The following is a 19,386-nucleotide window of genomic DNA, read 5'->3' as shown; positions in this document are numbered from 1 at the left end:
CTCTTCAGTTTTACAATAGGGACGAGTCCCTGATATATCCGGTAGACTTTTTAAATGTTTTATTTCACCTTTATTTAACCAGGTAGTCCAGTACAAGTTCTCATTAACAACTGTGACCTGGCCAAGATAAAGCAAAGTAGTGTGACACAAACAACAACACAGAGTTACACATGGAATAAACAAATGTACAGTCAATAACACAATAGGAAAAAATCTATATACAGTGTGTGTAAATGAGGTAAGATTAGGGAGGTAAGGCAGGGGTAAGACTTCATAAATACATGGTCCTCATGCTTGTCCCTTTGATTTGTGATGTAAGTTTTTTATGGCTATTTCTAGGATGATAAGGTAAGATAGTTATCAGTGAGTCAAATTGATTTAATTGAAAAGACTAGAAATGTTACAGATCTATACTGTGATGTGACAGCGACAGCTTCCGGTAGAAAAGCGAACTACAATACCAGAAAGAATAATGCAGTACTATGCTGAAACCGGCGTAGTGTTTGGTGGCGCTGTAGAGCTGCGATGTGTTTGTTGTCTCCGAAGACCCGTCAAGATGTCTGACATGGAAGATGATTTCATGTGCGACGATGAAGAAGATTATGATCTGGTAAGCGTAAGTTTACATAATACGTTTCTATTTCCTTGTTTATTGATGTTTAATCAGAGCTGTTTCCTTAGCTAGTATATTTTCATTAGCTAGGTCGGAGCAGGGGAGTTAGCTAGTTAGGTAGCTAAACTACCTAGATAGATAGCTAGTTCAGCTAACGTTAGCATAAAGGCGAGGATAGCTTGCAGTTGCTGCTAGTGCTAGCTAAGCTCGGCTGCTTGGCATGGGGGAAACTGAGTTTGCTATAGTATACTGAGTTAGCTATACTAGTCAATTTATTATAGCATGTTATGTTACCATAGCTAGCCACAAACACAACCGTTTAGCTAGCTAGGTGTAGATAACTACCCTGTGGCCGCGCATGCGCCGTTGCTGGTTAGAGAAAACAGCTAGCTACTTAGACTCATTAGTAAACAACTATGGCAAGCCGTTAGCCCAATCATAACATCTCTGTCACGTTATCAATCTTTGTTGTGTTAACTCATAGCCAGCTAACTTATGTCCTGAGTTTATGTCTCAACCCAGGAATATTCCGAGGACAGTAACTCAGAGCCAAATGTCGACTTGGAAAACCAGTACTACAACTCCAAAGCACTGAAGGAGGATGACCCCAAAGCAGCTCTCAACAGCTTTCAGAAGGTGGGTACTGGCTACTCACTCGCTCCACTCACTCACAGATTGATGAGTGTACGATGGTAATGTATACTCTCTATTGGCAGGTATTGGAGCTGGAGGGAGAGAAGGGAGAATGGGGGTTCAAAGCCCTAAAACAGATGATCAAAATCAACTTCAAGCTAGTAAGAAATTAAATGCTCTGTGGTGTTGTCTCAAAATGTCTACTCTCCGTCTCTGAGTCCGTATGATTAGTGCTTGTGAGTTTGTCTTTATGACATACTGTCATTCCCACTGCAACTCAATGCCCTGTCTCCTGTCGAACTGTGTGTGTCCTGCAGACCAACTTCCCAGAGATGATGTCTCGGTACAAGCAGCTGTTGACGTACATCAGGAGCGCTGTGACCAGAAACTACTCAGAGAAGTCCATCAACTCCATCCTAGACTACATCTCCACCTCCAAACAGGTATAGACGCAATACCTGGAACTAGAACAAAGGGTTTTTGGCCTCAAAGCTCAGATCTTTATTTTGGCTCAAATCTCAAGTGATGTGAACTGTTTGTTATTCCATTTAAAAAAAAAAAACTTTTTATCAATATCAATTTCTTACAACTTTTGTCTTATATGGCCAATAAAGTTACTGACTCTGGGTCAGTCCTATTGGTATGAATGAAGTGGTGGTAGTGGTTCCATGTTCTACATGACTGAGGTGTTAATGTAGGCTGAGGTTCATGTTCTGGATGACTGAGGTGTTAATGTAGGCTGAGGTTCATGTTCTGGATGACAGGTGTTAATGTAGGCTGAGGTTCATGTTCTAGGTGACTGAGGTGTTAATGTAGGCTGAGGTTCATGTTCCAGGTGACTGAGGTGTTAATGTAGGCTGAGGTTCATGTTCTACATGACTGAGGTGTTAATGTAGGCTGAGGTTCATGTTCTGGATGACTGAGGTGTTAATGTAGGCTGAGGTTCATGTTCTAGGTGACTGAGGTGTTAATGTAGGCTGAGGTTTATGTTCCACATGACTGAGGTGTTAATGTAGGCTGAGGTTCATGTTCTAGATGACTGAGGTGTTAATGTAGGCTGAGGTTCATGTTCTACATGACTGAGGTGTTAATGTAGGCTGAGGTTCATGTTCTAGGTGACTGAGGTGTTAATGTAGGCTGAGGTTCATGTTCTGGATGACTGAGGTGTTAATGTAGGCTGAAGTTCATGTTCTGGATGACAGGTGTTAATGTAGGCTGAGGTTCATGTTCTAGATGACTGAGGTGTTAATGTAGGCTGAGGTTCATGTTCCAGGTGACTGAGGTGTTAATGTAGGCTGAGGTTCATGTTCTAGGTGACTGAGGTGTTAATGTAGGCTGAGGTTCATGTTCTAGGTGACTGAGGTGTTAATGTAGGCTTAGGTTCATGTTCTACATGACTGAGGTGTTAATGTGGGCTGAGGTTCATGTTCTGGATGACTGAGGTGTTAATGTAGGCTGAGGTTCATGTTCTGGATGACTGAGGTGTTAATGTAGGCTGAGGTTCATGTTCTAGGTGACTGAGGTGTTAATGTAGGCTGAGGTTCATGTTCTAGGTGACTGAGGTGTTAATGTAGGCTTAGGTTCATGTTCTACATGACTGAGGTGTTAATGTGGGCTGAGGTTCATGTTCTGGATGACTGAGGTGTTAATGTAGGCTGAGGTTCATGTTCTAGGTGACTGAGGTGTTAATGTAGGCTTAGGTTCATGTTCTACATGACTGAGGTGTTAATGTGGGCTGAGGTTCATGTTCCAGGTGACTGAGGTGTTAATGTGGGCTGTGGTTGGTTGTTTTATGTGTCACAGATGGACCTGCTGCAGGAGTTTTATGAAACGACGCTGGACGCTCTGAAGGATGCCAAGAACGACAGACTCTGGTTCAAAACTAACACAAAGGTAGGGTGTGTCAAAATAATATCAGCTTTTTCCTAGTGTGCACTCAGTCACTACTTCCCACAAAAATCAAAAAGCAGTGGATTGGTGGTGGCAGGGACTAGTAATTTCCTCTCAAATCAGTAAAGTGAAGTGAACAAGTGAGAATTGGGACATATGCATGTAGTACACAATGTTTCTGTTTATTTCTATGGGTAGGACAATATCTGATTTGTCAGGCCTCTGTGTTTGGGAGTTTCTACCTCTGCAAAGCCCTAGACTGGTAGCGAGATCTGTTTGTGTTAAATTGTTTGCCAAACATCACCCTAACATCCTTATTTAGTGATAGTTATAGCACAAACATAGAAGTTGTTGTTGTCTCTCAGCCTGATTTAACTGTCGTCCTCGTGTTGTCTCTCAGCCTGTTTTAACTGTCGTCCTCATGTTGTCTCTCAGCCTGTTTTAACTGTCGTCCTCGTGTTGTCTCTCAGCCTGTTTTAACTGTCGTCCTCTTGTTGTCTCTCAGCCTGTTTTAACTAAAGTCCTCTTGTTGTCTCTCAGCCTGTTTTAACTGTCGTCCTCTGGTTGTCTCTCAGCCTGTTTTAACTAAAGTCCTCTTGTTGTCTCTCAGCCTGTTTTAACTGTCGTCCTCGTGTTGTCTCTCAGCCTGTTTTAACTGTCGTCCTCGTGTTGTCTCTCAGCCTGTTTTAACTGTCGTCCTCGTGTTGTCTCTCAGCCTGATTTAACTGTCGTCCTCTGGTTGTCTCAGCCTGTTTTAACTAAAGTCCTCTTGTTGTCTCTCAGCCTGTTTTAACTAAAGTCCTCTTGTCTCTCAGCCTGTTTTAACTGTAGTCCTCTTGTTGTCTCTCAGCCTGTTTTAACTGTCGTCCTCTTGTCTCTCAGCCTGTTTTAACTAAAGTCCTCTTGTTGTCTCTCAGCCTGTTTTAACTAAAGTCCTCTTGTTGTCTCTCAGCCTGTTTTAACTAAAGTCCTCTTGTTGTCTCTCAGCCTGTTTTAACTGTAGTCCTCTTGTTGTCTCTCAGCCTGTTTTAACTAAAGTCCTCTTGTTGTCTCAGCCTGTTAACTGTCGTCCTCGTCTTGTCTCTCAGCCTGTTTTAACTGTAGTCCTCGTGTTGTCTCTCAGCCTGTTTTAACTGTCGTCCTCGTGTTGTCTCTCAGCCTGTTTTAACTGTCGTCCTCGTGTTGTCTCTCAGCCTGTTTTAACTGTCGTCCTCGTGTTGTCTCTCAGCCTGTTTTAACTGTCGCCCTCTTGTTGTCTCTCAGCCTGTTTTAACTGTCGTCCTCGTGTTGTCTCTCAGCCTGTTTTAACTGTAGTCCTCGTGTTGTCTCTCAGCCTGTTTTAACTAAAGTCCTCTTGTTGTCTCTCAGCCTGTTTTAACTGTAGTCCTCGTGTTGTCTCTCAGCCTGTTTTAACTGTCGTCCTCGTGTTGTCTCTCAGTCTGTTTTAACTGTCGTCCTCTTGTTGTCTCTCAGCCTGTTTTAACTAAAGTCCTCTTGTTGTCTCTCAGCCTGTTTTAACTGTAGTCCTCGTGTTGTCTCTCAGCCTGTTTTAACTGTAGTCCTCGTGTTGTCTCTCAGCCTGTTTTAACTGTAGTCCTCGTCTTGTCTCTCAGCCTGTTTTAACTAAAGTCCTCTTGTTGTCTCTCAGCCTGTTTTAACTGTAGTCCTCGTGTTGTCTCTCAGCCTGTTTTAACTGTCGTCCTCGTGTTGTCTCTCAGCCTGTTTTAACTAAAGTCCTCGTGTTGTCTCTCAGCCTGTTTTAACTGTCGTCCTCGTGTTGTCTCTCAGCCTGTTTTAACTGTCGTCCTCGTGTTGTCTCTCAGCCTGTTTTAACTGTAGTCCTCGTGTTGTCTCTCAGCCTGTTTTAACTGTCGTCCTCGTGTTGTCTCTCAGCCTGTTTTAACTGTCGTCCTCGTGTTGTCTCTCAGCCTGTTTTAACTGTCGTCCTCGTGTTGTCTCTCAGCCTGTTTTAACTAAAGTCCTCGTGTTGTCTCTCAGCCTGTTTTAACTAAAGTCCTCGTGTTGTCTCTCAGCCTGTTTTAACTGTAGTCCTCGTGTTGTCTCTCAGCCTGTTTTAACTAAAGTCCTCTTGTTGTCTCTCAGCCTGTTTTAACTAAAGTCCTCTTGTTGTCTCTCAGCCTGTTTTAACTGTAGTCCTCGTGTTGTCTCTCAGCCTGTTTTAACTAAAGTCCTCTTGTTGTCTCTCAGCCTGTTTTAACTGTCGTCCTCTTGTCTCTCAGCCTGTTTTAACTAAAGTCCTCTTGTTGTCTCAGCCTGTTAACTGTCGTCCTCGTGTTGTCTCTCAGCCTGTTTTAACTGTCGTCCTCGTGTTGTCTCTCAGCCTGTTTTAACTGTCGTCCTCGTGTTGTCTCTCAGCCTGTTTTAACTGTCGTCCTCGTGTTGTCTCTCAGCCTGTTTTAACTGTCGCCCTCTTGTTGTCTCTCAGCCTGTTTTAACTGTCGTCCTCGTGTTGTCTCTCAGCCTGTTTTAACTGTCGTCCTCTTGTTGTCTCTCAGCCTGTTTTAACTAAAGTCCTCTTGTTGTCTCTCAGCCTGTTTTAACTGTAGTCCTCGTGTTGTCTCTCAGCCTGGTTTAACTGTAGTCCTCGTGTTGTCTCTCAGCCTGTTTTAACTGTAGTCCTCGTCTTGTCTCTCAGCCTGTTTTAACTAAAGTCCTCTTGTTGTCTCTCAGCCTGTTTTAACTGTAGTCCTCGTGTTGTCTCTCAGCCTGTTTTAACTGTCGTCCTCGTGTTGTCTCTCAGCCTGTTTTAACTAAAGTCCTCGTGTTGTCTCTCAGCCTGTTTTAACTGTCGTCCTCGTGTTGTCTCTCAGCCTGTTTTAACTGTCGTCCTCGTGTTGTCTCTCAGCCTGTTTTAACTGTAGTCCTCGTGTTGTCTCTCAGCCTGTTTTAACTGTCGTCCTCGTGTTGTCTCTCAGCCTGTTTTAACTGTCGTCCTCGTGTTGTCTCTCAGCCTGTTTTAACTGTCGTCCTCGTGTTGTCTCTCAGCCTGTTTTAACTAAAGTCCTTGTGTTGTCTCTCAGCCTGTTTTAACTAAAGTCCTCGTGTTGTCTCTCAGCCTGTTTTAACTGTAGTCCTCGTGTTGTCTCTCAGCCTGTTTTAACTAAAGTCCTCTTGTTGTCTCTCAGCCTGTTTTAACTAAAGTCCTCTTGCTGTCTCTCAGCCTGTTTTAACTGTAGTCCTCGTGTTGTCTCTCAGCCTGTTTTAACTAAAGTCCTCTGGTTGTCTCAGCCTGTTTTAACTAAAGTCCTCGTGTTGTCTCTCAGCCTGTTTTAACTAAAGTCCTCTTGTTGTCTCTCAGCCTGTTTTAACTGTCGTCCTCTTGTCTCTCAGCCTGTTTTAACTAAAGTCCTCTTGTTGTCTCAGCCTGTTAACTGTCGTCCTCGTGTTGTCTCTCAGCCTGTTTTAACTGTCGTCCTCGTGTTGTCTCTCAGCCTGTTTTAACTAAAGTCCTCTTGTTGTCTCTCAGCCTGTTTTAACTGTCGTCCTCGTGTTGTCTCTCAGCCTGTTTTAACTGTCGTCCTCGTGTTGTCTCTCAGCCTGTTTTAACTGTCGTCCTCGTGTTGTCTCTCAGCCTGTTTTAACTGTCGCCCTCTTGTTGTCTCTCAGCCTGTTTTAACTGTCGTCCTCGTGTTGTCTCTCAGCCTGTTTTAACTGTCGTCCTCGTGTTGTCTCTCAGCCTGTTTTAACTGTCGTCCTCGTGTTGTCTCTCAGCCTGTTTTAACTGTCGCCCTCTTGTTGTCTCTCAGCCTGTTTTTACTGTCGTCCTCGTGTTGTCTCTCAGCCTGTTTTAACTGTCGTCCTCGTGTTGTCTCTCAGCCTGTTTTAACTGTCGCCCTCGTGTTGTCTCTCAGCCTGTTTTAACTGTCGCCCTCGTGTTGTCTCTCAGCCTGTTTTAACTGTCGTCCTCTTGTTGTCTCTCAGCCTGTTTTAACTGTCGTCCTCTTGTTGTCTCTCAGCCTGTTTTAACTGTCGTCCTCTGGTTGTCTCTCAGCCTGTTTTAACTGTCGTCCTCTTGTTGTCTCTCAGCCTGTTTTAACTGTCGTCCTCTGGTTGTCTCTCAGCCTGTTTTAACTGTCGTCCTCTTGTTGTCTCTCAGCCTGTTTTAACTGTCGTCCTCTGGTTGTCTCTCAGCTGGGCAAGCTGTATCTGGAGAGAGAGGAATTTGGGAAGTTACAGAAGATCCTCAGACAGCTGCACCAGTCCTGTCAGGTACAGTAAGACAGGTGGTAGTCTGAGACAACGCTTAGTCTGATGGGGTTTACACAGCCATCTGAGTAGCTAAGTTCCCGATATGGCTGCTAGCAGTATTTTTGTTGTTGTTGTATACTGGTATGATCTGTTATGTTGTATATCTATGTGCACTGGAGACAGATGATGTTGCAGATATATGGTCTGTTATGTGTATATCTGATCTATTATGTGGTATATCTGTATCTATGTGCACTGCAGACAGACAATGTTGAAGATCTGTGGTCTGTTATGTGCATATCTGATCTGTTAAGTTCTATATCTATGTGCAGTGCAGACAAAGGATATTGGGGAACTATGGTATTTTATGTGTGTGTGATCTGTAATGGTGTATATCTATGTCTCTCTCTAGACAGATGACGGGGAGGACGACCTAAAGAAAGGCACCCAGCTCCTGGAGATCTATGCTCTGGAGATCCAGATGTACACAGCCCAGAAGAACAACAAGAAGCTGAAGGCCCTGTATGAACAGTCCCTGCACATCAAGTCTGCTATCCCTCACCCACTCATTATGGGAGTCATCAGGGGTGTGTTACCACCGTAGACAGATGAAACCCTGAAGGCAGCATAGCTGTCAACATTATTATATTTTACATGTATTGCATTGGAGCCACACACACAGCGGTTTACATTGAATAAATACATTGACCGTAGAAAAAGAATCCCTCTTAGAATAGTAATTCTATGGTTACGCCTTGTAAACTGACGTGTAGGAAGACTCGGAGGGGTTTGCCACTATCGTGGATAAAATCGATAATATTGTATAAGATGGTAAAAAGATGTGTGTGTGTGTGTGTGTGTGATGTACTAACAGGCCTGTTCCTGTTTTGTCTCCTTCCCCAGAGTGTGGGGGTAAGATGCACCTGAGAGAGGGGGAGTTTGAGAAGGCCCACACAGACTTCTTTGAGGCGTTTAAGAACTACGATGAGTCAGGCAGCCCCAGGAGAACCACCTGTCTGAAGTACCTGGTGCTGGCCAACATGCTCATGAAGTCTGGAATCAACCCTTTCGACTCACAGGAGGTACAACACTCATTCAATTCAGTTTAGTTAAGTCCAGTTAAATGAAATGTTATTTATCCCCTTAGAGCAAATACTAACATTATCATTATGGAACAATACACGTGTTGGAGGCATCCCATACCTTTTATATTGTTGGAGGCAACATTGCATTAATCAAATTCAAATCACCTGCAGCAAACACTGCTTGATAAAGTGTTGTATTACAGTGGCTGTTCTTATTGTGTTTTTCTGTGACAGGCCAAACCCTATAAAAACGACCCAGAGATCTTGGCCATGACAAATCTAGTAAGGTAAGAACACGTGTGTGCTTCTAGTCATCCATGGCGGTGTTGCTGATATTTTAGGGTAGAAAGCCAAGGCATCAGTTAAACAATAACGTCACTATTTACAACCTATTTCCACTTATTTGTGCTGAGTTGTCAGTTGACCCAAACTGTCATTGTTTTACATCACATATAAGTGGTTGATGGAGGTGCAACATAGTGAAGATACCCTTTAACCACGGGTTCAGCTGTGGCGTCTCTTCAACCTAATTTATGATCAGTCTGGGATCCACGACACAGAGGGTCTGCTCTGTGAGTTTGATGCAATTGCAGAAGGAAATGGAACCGCTCCTAGGCTGTGGCTCTGACACCTCTCTCTCAAAATGTAAAACAAGGCTGAGGCCTCTGTGAGCTCGTGTTTGTTTCCCAGACGATGACTGGTTGACAGGTGGAGTTGGGGAGGGGTTTCTGGTATGTCTGCTCTGAACAGTGTGAGAAGCATGAATGCCCTACCGTTCACGGGCTCCACATTCGTTAACACAGCAGATGCTGGATTGAATTGCATCGACCATAAAAAGCCCATTTGAAAGCCATTTGCTCTTTAGCTCTGGTCTCCTCCCTTAACACCATGGGACCACGCAGCCATCATACCGCTCGCTCAGGAAGGAGACGCCTTTTGTCTCCTAGAGATGAACGTACTTTGGTGCGAAAAGTATAAATCAATCCCAGAACAACAGCAAAGGACCTTGTGAAGATGCTGGAGGAAACGGGTACAAAAGTATCTATATCCACAGTAAAACGAGTCCTATTTCGACATAACCTGAAAGGCCGCTCTGCAAGGAAGAAGCCACTGCTCCAAAACCGTCATAAAAAAGCCAGACAACGGTTTGCAACTGCACATGGGGACAAAGATCGTACTTTTTGGAGAAATGTCCTCTAGTTTGATGAAACAAAAATATAACTGTTTGGCCATAATGACCATCACTATGTTTGGAGGAAAAAGGAGGAGGCTTGCAAGGTGAAGAACACCATCCCAACCGTGAAGCACAGAAGTGGCAGCATCATGTTGTTGGGGTGCTTTGCTGCAGGAGGGACTGGTGCACTTCACAAAATAGATGGCATTATGAGGAAGGACAATTGTGTGGATATATTGAAGCAACAGCTCGAGACATCAGTCAAGAAGTTAAAGCTTGGTCACAAATGGGTCTTCCAAATGGACAATGACCCCAAGCATACTTCCAAAGTTGTGGCAAAATGGCTTAAGGACAACAAAGTCAAGGTATTGGAGTGGCCATCACAAAGCCCTGACCTCAATCCCATTGAAGATTTGTGGACAGAACTGAAAAAGTGTGTGTGAGCAAGGATGCCTACAAACCTGACTCAGTTACACCAGCTCTGTCAGGAGGAATGGGCCAAAATTCACCCAACTTATTGTTGGAAGCTTGTGGAAGGCTACCCAAAACGTTTGACCTTAGTTAAACAATTTAAAGGCAATGCTACCAAATACTAATTGAATGTATGTAAACTTCTGACCCACTGGGAATGTGATGAAAGAAATAAAAGCTGAAATAAATCATTCTCTCTACTATTATTCTGACATTTCACATTCTTAAAATAAAGTGGTGATCATAACTGACCTAAAACAGGTAATTATTGCTAGGATTAAATGTCAGGAATTGTGAAACTAAGAATAAATGTATTTGGCTAAGGTGTATGTAAACTTCTGACTTCAACTGTCTGTCATTATTTTATGGATTGTAATGTCATTATTCTAACCCAGTGACTGTTCTACTGTTGTGTGTCTACTCTCAGCTCCTATCAGAATAATGACATCACAGAGTTTGAGAAGATACTGAAGACCAACCATAGTAGTATCATGGATGACCCCTTCATCAGAGAACACATAGAGGGTGAGTGGTGTTTGTGTGCCTGTGTGTATATGTGTGGGCTTTCTCACATTTGTTGATGAACGAGACATGGAAGTATTGCATTGAAGACGAGGTTTCAACAAACTTGAGACAAACTGTACCAGTATCTGCATATTGAGATGATGTGCCCTGGTGGACGGGGGTGAGTGTGCCCTGGTGGACGGGGGTGAGTGTGCCCTGGTGGACGGGGGTGAGTGTGCCCTGGTGGACGGGGGTGAGTGTGCCCTGGTGGACGGGGGTGAGTGTGCCCTGGTGGACGGGGTGTGGACTGAAGAGACTCTGATCAGTGCTGTTTTGTCTTATTTTCCAGAGCTGCTGCGGAACATCAGGACCCAGGTCCTTATCGCGCTCATCAAGCCTTACACTAGAATACACATCCCATTCATCTCTAAGGTAAGTCTAAGGACAGCACTGGCATCTGGACTAACTAGCCTGGTCCCAGATCTGTTTGTGTGCTTTTTTGCCAATTCCTATGGTCATTGGCATGATGATTTTTACAATACGAGTTGGTAGGACAGCACAAACAGATCTGAGACCAGGCTAGAGTTAATCATTGACTTCACTGTGTTTATTGATAATGAACTTTGCTGAGTAGATCATGTATTTATTACGTCACTGATGTTGCTGTTTGGATTGATCAAAGTGTAACGCCCTGTGTTCTGTCTCCTCTGTCTCAGGAGCTGAACATAGATGTTTGTGACGTGGAGAGTTTGTTGGTGCAGTGCATATTGGACAAGTAAGTTTGTCCTAGACATGCATCGGATCTGTGGCCCAAACTACCATTTAGGAGTGTAGAATCCACTGTTAGGAAAAGTGTTTTGCATCAAACAGACATTCACGCCATGGAAGACTTGTAATGTTTTCTCTAGACTCTTCCGTATTTCTATGAGGCTGAATACCTCTTATATACTACACCTAGTGCTCTTCCATTGACAGACTGACCAGGTGAAAGCTATGACCCCTTATTTCACTTGTTAAATCCACTTCAGTCAGTGTAGATGAAGGCGAGGAGACGGGTTAAAGAAGGATTTTAAAGCCTTGAGACATGGATCGCTGATGGGTTTCCTGTGTGTATCAGGATGGTCCACCACCCAAAGGACATCCAGCCTACTTGACACAACTGTGGGAAGGAAACATTGGATTCAACATGGGCCAGCATCCCCTTTCGACACCTTGTAGAGTCCAGTCCCTGATGAATTGAGGCTGTTCTGAGGGCCAAAGGGTAAAGGGTGCAACTCTACATTAGGAAGGTGTTCCTAATGTTTTGTATGCTCTAGGGCTTACGCCATTTAGTCGATTGTTTGGTCAATAGGCTGTTGGTCAACCAAGATTTTTTTCAGTCGAGCAGTAGCAAATACATTCTAAAAAATGATGGCACACGAGACACCTGTCTGATTCACGCCCGTCTGAGTGGACTAATCCATTGCAGGCCGCGGGATGGTACACCAGTATCACCAGCAGTACATTTAACATAAATGACCAACATTTCTTATCTGCATTGTTTGGTTACTGTCATTTATTTTAATGCGTTCACAATATTATTATTCCAGTCGTACCGTTGTCATTGTAGGAGTGGACACATTGTTAGCCGAGTGTGTGCCAATTTGGGGATCGGATAGTATTTCTGATTGTCTTAACTCCCCATTACTGTGGAGCTTCTCAAATACATGTTTTCTTCGCCTTCAACAGCAAGTAAACAAAGTCTGTTTTTACATCCATTGAGAATGAAAATAGTTCCTCAACGTAGCCTATTTACAAAATATTTCCAGCTCTTTCGATAACCACTCGGCATGAAAGAGGGAAAAATGTAATACACTGATCGGGTGGAAACGTCATAAAGGCCCACCTGATTACTTCTTATGTGATTTATAGGATATTTATTTTTATCAGGATTTTTTCTACCTGCGGGCTGCAGTGTTTTCATTTGTTGGCATTATGTAGGCTATTTTTACCTATTGGCAATAGAAGTTATTTTTTCATTAGGTAGAATTCTTATTGACCACATGACATTGATTTTGAGATATGAAGACTTTATTATAAATGAAATGAAACTGTTTTACAAAAATGTGCATATGAAAATCATAACTGGCACGTAGATCAGTAGAAATGGTACAATAACTTGCCAATCCAAATAGAAAAGGGTGATGACCATTCGTGTAGCCTATTACCGGCTACTTCAGGAGCCTAACGGCAGAAGCTGCAAAGGCCAGCAGCAGCGGGAAGAGGAGGGTCTGGTTGGGAACAGGTTTTTGTCTTTCTGGTTAGGCTATATTGATCTCTGGCTCCCTCTTTGGTCATTTGTGTCTTTATTTTTAATTGCAGTGCTTAAAGCATCAGACATGCTCAGTAGCCAACATATAGTTGATTTTATTCAAACAATAGGGTGTGTCTATATATGTAAAAATAAACATACACAAACTATTTTTTTGTTGTTGGGACAGCCCTAGTATACTCTGTATAGTGTACCTGGCTGACAGAGGCATCACAAGACGAAGCAAAGCATGTTTCTTGTGCATGTGTGTTAAGACATGTTTTGTGTACGGGGATCATTTGAATTCCTCATTTCTCAGTTCCTCATAGTTTCCACCCTGCACCTTGAGGAATGCAGGAGGCCAGCATGGGTCTCTGTCTCTCTCCCTCTCTCTCTCCCTGTCTCTGTTTGTGGTGTTATTCTTCCCTGTTTAATTTATTACTGGTTTCATTATTTAGTTTAGAAGTAGTGTACGTGCACACATTCAGTAACTTGCAGGCTACAAAAAGTAAAGTGATGAAAGATACCTGTAAACTGTTGATTGCTCCCGCAGTTTTATTTTGCAACGTTTTGACCCAAAGGTCCTTGTCGGCCGGATGAAGATCTTTTGATCAAAACGTTGGGCAAATAAAACGTTGGGAGAAATCAACAGTTTACAGGTGTCTTATCTAGCATGTCTTTATTATTTCCCAGGCTACTGTAGCAGACTGCTGTGTATTGTTTACTACCCTCAGCCTGATCAGATCTACGGCCAGTCAACTGGAACAGATTGACATTTGACACTGCATTGTCACAGAGCTCAACAGAATATGTACTGTATGTAGTGAAATGTGGAGGTGGTGGAATGTGTTCATCAGACAGCTTGGTGTAGATGTGATAATTGGTTGAGAGAGAGTACACACAGTGGTTCAGATGCTTGACAGAAACCAAACAGTGAAAGAAGTTCAACAATGACTCCAACTAATGCTATCCACAGTGATTTGTGTAATTTAAACCATAATCAAATGCAAATATTGATGTTGTTGATCCCATTTTTATATAAAAATGCATTGTTTTATACAATATTGTTTGATCCATTTCTAAATGTTTTCCTGACCAAGATGGAAAGAATGTTTAGTCATGTTGCTAGGATGCTAATGTCCATTCTTGTGTTGTATTTATTGAACCATTGTTCTCTGATCTCTCTTGTGCTGTGGTTTCCTCCCCGTAGCACCATCCAAGGCCGTATCGACCAGGTCAACCAGCTGTTGGAGCTAGACTACCAGAAGAGAGGGGGGGCGCGCTACACTGCCTTAGACAAATGGACTAAACAACTCAACTCTCTCAACCAAGCCATCGTCAGCAAACTCACATGATTCTGACTGACATGTGACAATGGACAGCACTGAAAGATAGGAAGGAGGATCTCAATCAACTGTTCCAATGTGTCAGAATAGAAACCAAACGATCCAGTGTGGATGGGCTGAGCGGAGAGGAGCTCCACAGCAGCACAGAGATGTTTTGTGATCTGACGCTGCGTTTCCCAGAGAAGGAGAGATACTGCTTTCTAGAAGACATCAGCGCTCTCTAAGGGACATCTCGGTTTACGTCAAGCCCTTCGTGTTTGTTTTTCACAAGACTTTAGTAGAATGATTTAAGAAATATCACTGTCAACACCTTTTTAAAAGTGCTGTATTTTTTTCAGTGGGCAGTTTGAGTACAATAACACAATGGTTTATTTGTGCCTGTTGACTGGCAGCTGGTGTTGGGAAGCCTTTTTCACAACATGTAGCTGCAGCATTGAATGCACGTTGGCTGTTGTGAATAAAACAAACTAATGTTCTCCAACTGTGTTTACTGTATATGACATTTCAATGTAGGTCTAGATACCGTCTACTTTTCAGCTCTCATGCTAACATTGGTTCCATACTATATTATTTGTAAATATCAGTATTATTTGGTAGTTGCAACAGACTCCTGTTCTTAGTGTTAGTCAATTGTTTGTGTGCAGAAACTTATGAATAGATAGATACATTTTCAGTGATGGGAGTGAATCTATGTTAACCATCACATTGCATACAGAACAGTAGCAAAGCAGAAATCTGTTAGAATTATAATCCAAAAGTTGATTCGGTGTTGTAGGCTAGACATACAGTTGAAGTCGGAAGTTTAGATACACTTTGGTTGTAGCAATTAAAACTCGTTTTTCAACCACTCCACACATTTCTTGTTAACAAACAATCGTTTTGGCAAGTCGGTCAGGACATCTACTTTGTGCATGACACAAGTCATTTTTCTAACAATTGTTTACAGACTAATTATTTCACTTATAATTCACTATCAGAATTCCATAAAATTATGTCATGGCTTTCGAAGCTTCTGATAGGCTAATTGACATCATTTGAGTCAATTGGAGGTGTACCTGTGGATGTATTTCAAGGCCTGCCTTCAAACTCAGTGCCTCTTTGCTTGACATCATGGGAAAATCAAAAGAAATAAGCCATGAAAAATAATTGTTGACCTCAAGTCTGGTTCATCCTTGGGAGCAATTTCCAAACGCCTGAAAGTACCACGTTCAACTGTACAAACAATAGTTCGCAAGAATAAACACCAAGGGACCACACAGCCGTCATACCACTCAGGAAGAAGATGCGTTTTGTCTCCTAAAGATGAATGTACTGTGGTGCAAAATGTGTAAATCAATCCCAGAACAACAGCAAAGGACCTTGTGAAGATGCTGGAGGAAACAGGTCAAAACGATCTATATCCACAGTAAAACGAGTCTTATATCGACATAACCTGAAAGGCCGCTCAGCAAGGAAGAAGCCACTGCTCCAAAACCGTCATATAAAAGCCAGACTACAGTAGGCAACTGCACATGGGGACAAAGATCATACTTTTTGGAGAAATGTCCTCTGGTCTGATGAAACAAAAATAGAACTGTTTGGCCATAATGACCATCACTATGTTTGGAGGAAAAAGGAGGAGGCTTGCAAGCTGAAGAACACCATCCCAACCGTGAGGCACGGGGGTGGCAGCATCATGTTGTGGGAGTGCTTTGCTGCAGGAGGGACTGGTGCACTTCACAAAATAGATGGCATTATGAGGGAGGAAAATTATGTGGATAAATTTAAGCAACATCAAGACATCAGTCAAAGTTAAAGCTTGGTTGCAAATGGGTCTTCCAAATGGACAATGACCCCAAGCATACTTCCAAAGTTGTGGCAAAATGGCTTAAGGACAACAAAGTCAAGGTATTGGAGTGGCCATCACAAAGCTCTGACCTCAATCCCATTGAAGATTTGTGGGCAGAACTGAAAAAGTGTGTATGAGCAAGGAGGCCTACAAACCTGACTCAGTTACACCAGCTCTGTCAGGAGGATTGGGCAAAAATTCACCCCACTTATTGTGGGAAGCTTGTGGAAGGCTACCCAAAACGTTTGACCCAAGTTAAACAATTTAAAGGCAAAGCTACCAAATACTAATTGAGTGTATGTAAACTTCTGACCCACTGGGAATGTGATGAAAGAAATACAAGCTGAAATAAATCACTCTCTACTATTATGCTGACATTTCACATTCTTAAAATAAAGTGTCAATCCTAACTGACCTAAAACAGGTAATTTTACTAGGATTAAATGTCAGGAATTGTGAAAAACTGAGTTTAAATGTATTTAGCTAAGGTGTATGTAAACTTCCTACTGCAACTGCTTTACTCAACAAAAAATATATACTTTTTGCACAGTAGGCCTATTTATCCTGGTCCATCAAATCTTATCAGTGACAGACGCCGAAGGCAAAGACGAACATTGTTTGAGACTGTGGGCTTTCCGTCCCAGATGACCATCTCTTCTGCCATTCCATTCCTACGTTGACACATTCAGAGCTAGCCGAGCTAGCTAGGCAGCAACAGTTCAACTAGGCAGAGGTAAAACAGGGTGTGTTTCACACAACTGGCTCAACATTTACAATGAAGACAATTAAATCACCTATATCTTGACGACCACTGCGTGCTCAATGACGGTCTGCCGCGGTCTCAGCGATTGACATGGACTCTTGTGATAAGGTAAAGACGGATTTTCTCTGCGAAGTAATGACGGAACCGATTATGTCTGGTAACAGGGCACAACTAGCTTTAGTTAGCTAATGGGAATATGAAGCTAGCTAGCTAGGCCCAAAACGTATCTGCAGGTAACAATGTCCCTTTAATGTTTTAGAAGTGTCCGTGAGTTTATCCGATGTTTGATTATTGTCAATGATTTGTCATCTAACTAGATCGCTACGCGTACTAGGCATGCGTGTAAGTAAAGACAAGTGAACTAGCTAACTGGCTAACTAGCCAGTTAGCTAAGCAGCTTTTATACGCTTGTCATTTTGGGTGGCCAATATCTCATCTGTTCTCCCTGATATGCTGATCTATGTACTAGATATGTTTTAATTGAGGCTAACTATATTGAGAATCTAACTAAACTAGTTACAGTACCTATACTGTCACAATGTGTTGACATTAATGACAGTTCATGTCAACATATCGGTTGACATGAACTGACTTAGCTATCTGGTGAACTTTGATGTTTGACACACCGTTAAATAACTAGCTAGATAGTTATTATAATACGGACCAGGGTAAGTTAACTAGCTAGGTAGTGACCAGTTACCCGAAACCTCCAGTCTGCAGTGAGTGTGTGGTAGATTGTTGACAACTAACTAGCCAGCTGATTCGCTCTGGAGGAATGTCCGGTTCTTTTGCATTTGAATCACATTCCATTGAGTGACTCCTGCTGCGCATAGAGTAACTTAACTATGATGCAAGTTAGCTACTCTATTATGTGGTCTGACTTACTGGAAGTGCCCATTTAAAATGTCATATTTTTCACTAGGCTTAATTCCATGACAGTATATGGCACCATAGTTTAGGCCACAGAAAGCTGCCATCTAGTATACTGCAGGGTAGTGTTTTCAGCTGGCTATTTCTTGAACTGAGTTGTTGGTTAAGGGCTTGACAGTAAGCATTTCACAGTAAGGTCGACACCTGTTGTAATCGGCGCGTGTGACAAATAAAATGTGATTTGTCCTCCTGTGTCACCATCAGATGCCACATAGGCTGAGTTTTGGTCCACAGTGATGTGAGGATGGTGCATGGGAGATTCAAGGACCCAAGATGGTTTCATGCTTGTGACTTTAATATATTTTTCAAAATGTAGTGTACATGCACACACTCGAGCTCGCTCATCCACCCACCACTCTGTATTGCTCCCTCTCTTGCCCCCTCCCATTCAACAACAGTGAAAGAACAATACAACTTCTCTCTTTCCAGCTGAGAATGTTAGAAGACAATGAATCAGAGACAAAAGCTTGAATGAACAAAGGGTTTGATGGTTGATGGCCCAGTAGTCCCACCCAGTTTTACCAGGCCAGTGCTGCCCTGGCTTTTTCACCACACATCTGGAGCTGAGCTCCACTTATAGGAGCAATTAGGGTTAAGTCAAATCAAATTCAAATCAAATGTATTTATATAGCCCTTTGTACATCAGCTGATATCTCAAAGTGCTGTACAGAAACCCAGCCTAAAACCCCGAACAGCAAGCAATGCAGGTGTAGAAGCACGGTGGCTAGGAAAAACTCCTTAGAAAGCCTGGTTCCTCTCTAGGTTTCTTCCTAGGTTTTGGCCTATGTGGGGTGGCCAGTCCTCTTCTGGCTGTGCCGGGTGGAGATTATAACAGAACATGGCCAAGATGTTCAAATGTTCATAAATGACTAGCATGGTCCAATAATAATAAGGCAGAACAGTTGAAACTGGAGCAGCAGCACGGCCAGGTGGACTGGGGACAGCAAGGAGTCATCATGTCAGGTAGTCCTGAGGCATGGTTTTAGGGCTCAGGTCCTCCGAGAGAGAGAAAGAAAGAGAGAATTAGAGAGAGCACACTTAAATTCACACAGGACACCGAATAGGACAGCAGAAGTACTCCAGATATAACAAACTGACCCTAGCCCCCCGACACATAAACTACTGCAGCATAAATACTGGAGGCTGAGACAGTGCCTTGCTCTAGGGCACATCTACAGATTTTTCACCTAGTCGGCTCGGGATTCAAACCAGCGAACTTTCAGGGTGACTGACCTTACCCTCTAACCGCTAGGCTACCTGCTAATGCATCTTCCATAATCGCTGCTATTCTCTCTCTTCCTCGCTCTAACACGCATACACACACACACACACGCCAACCTGCAGCCTTTTCCACAATCGCTGCTATTCTCACTCACATCCCAGGCGCTAATCAATCAATCACATACAACTCAGTCTGAACAAACAACCTACACCTTCACACCAGCGGAATGGAGAATGGCACCCAGAGTTAAAGGGCCTTCCTGGCTGAGTCTTCCCCCAGCCAGGGCACACATATTGGGTAGTTTGGAGTCTATTTTCCCTGGTGGACTAGGGCTGGAGTCCTATAGCAACTGACTCTGTTGTAGCTAGTTGTGTAATTGGCTTATCCTGGTTGGGCCACCGTCCTCACTCCTCACCTGATCCTCTCAG

The 19,386-nt window shown here is 43.1% G+C and overlaps 2 protein-coding genes across 5 annotated transcripts in view; both read left to right on the top strand.

Annotated features, from left to right (window-relative positions):
• The first annotated feature begins 472 nt into the window (after positions 1-472).
• LOC139403839 (COP9 signalosome complex subunit 2-like) lies at positions 473-15,067 on the top strand. Of its 4 annotated transcripts, none has more exons than XM_071146989.1 (13): positions 473-610; positions 1,136-1,249; positions 1,330-1,407; positions 1,564-1,689; positions 3,050-3,139; positions 7,289-7,366; positions 7,758-7,932; positions 8,249-8,427; positions 8,665-8,717; positions 10,503-10,600; positions 10,929-11,011; positions 11,296-11,354; positions 14,080-15,067. In XM_071146989.1, the coding sequence occupies exons 1-13, from the start codon at positions 473-475 to the stop codon at positions 14,222-14,224; spliced, it is 1,416 nt and encodes a 471-aa protein (XP_071003090.1). In that variant the 3' UTR covers positions 14,225-15,067. The 4 variants fall into 4 exon arrangements, with proteins under 4 accessions (XP_071003090.1, XP_071003089.1, XP_071003092.1 ...); XM_071146988.1 differs by having other exon boundaries at positions 1,564-1,691; positions 3,043-3,139; positions 14,080-14,809; XM_071146991.1 differs by having other exon boundaries at positions 523-616; positions 14,080-14,809.
• Positions 15,068-16,713: 1,646 nt separating this feature from the next.
• Positions 16,714-19,386, top strand: part of LOC139403840 (selenocysteine insertion sequence-binding protein 2-like) — a 30,481-nt gene continuing 27,808 nt past the window's right edge. The window contains exon 1 of the mRNA XM_071146992.1: positions 16,714-16,914. Coding sequence (XP_071003093.1) covers positions 16,897-16,914 — 18 coding nt within the window. The 5' untranslated portion in view covers positions 16,714-16,896. The remainder of the gene's footprint in view (positions 16,915-19,386) is intronic.

This window comes from Oncorhynchus clarkii, unplaced genomic scaffold (assembly GCF_045791955.1).
Source record: "Oncorhynchus clarkii lewisi isolate Uvic-CL-2024 unplaced genomic scaffold, UVic_Ocla_1.0 unplaced_contig_3709_pilon_pilon, whole genome shotgun sequence".
Taxonomy (NCBI): Eukaryota; Metazoa; Chordata; class Actinopteri; order Salmoniformes; family Salmonidae; genus Oncorhynchus; species Oncorhynchus clarkii.
This window is presented reverse-complemented; position numbering and strand designations above follow the sequence as displayed.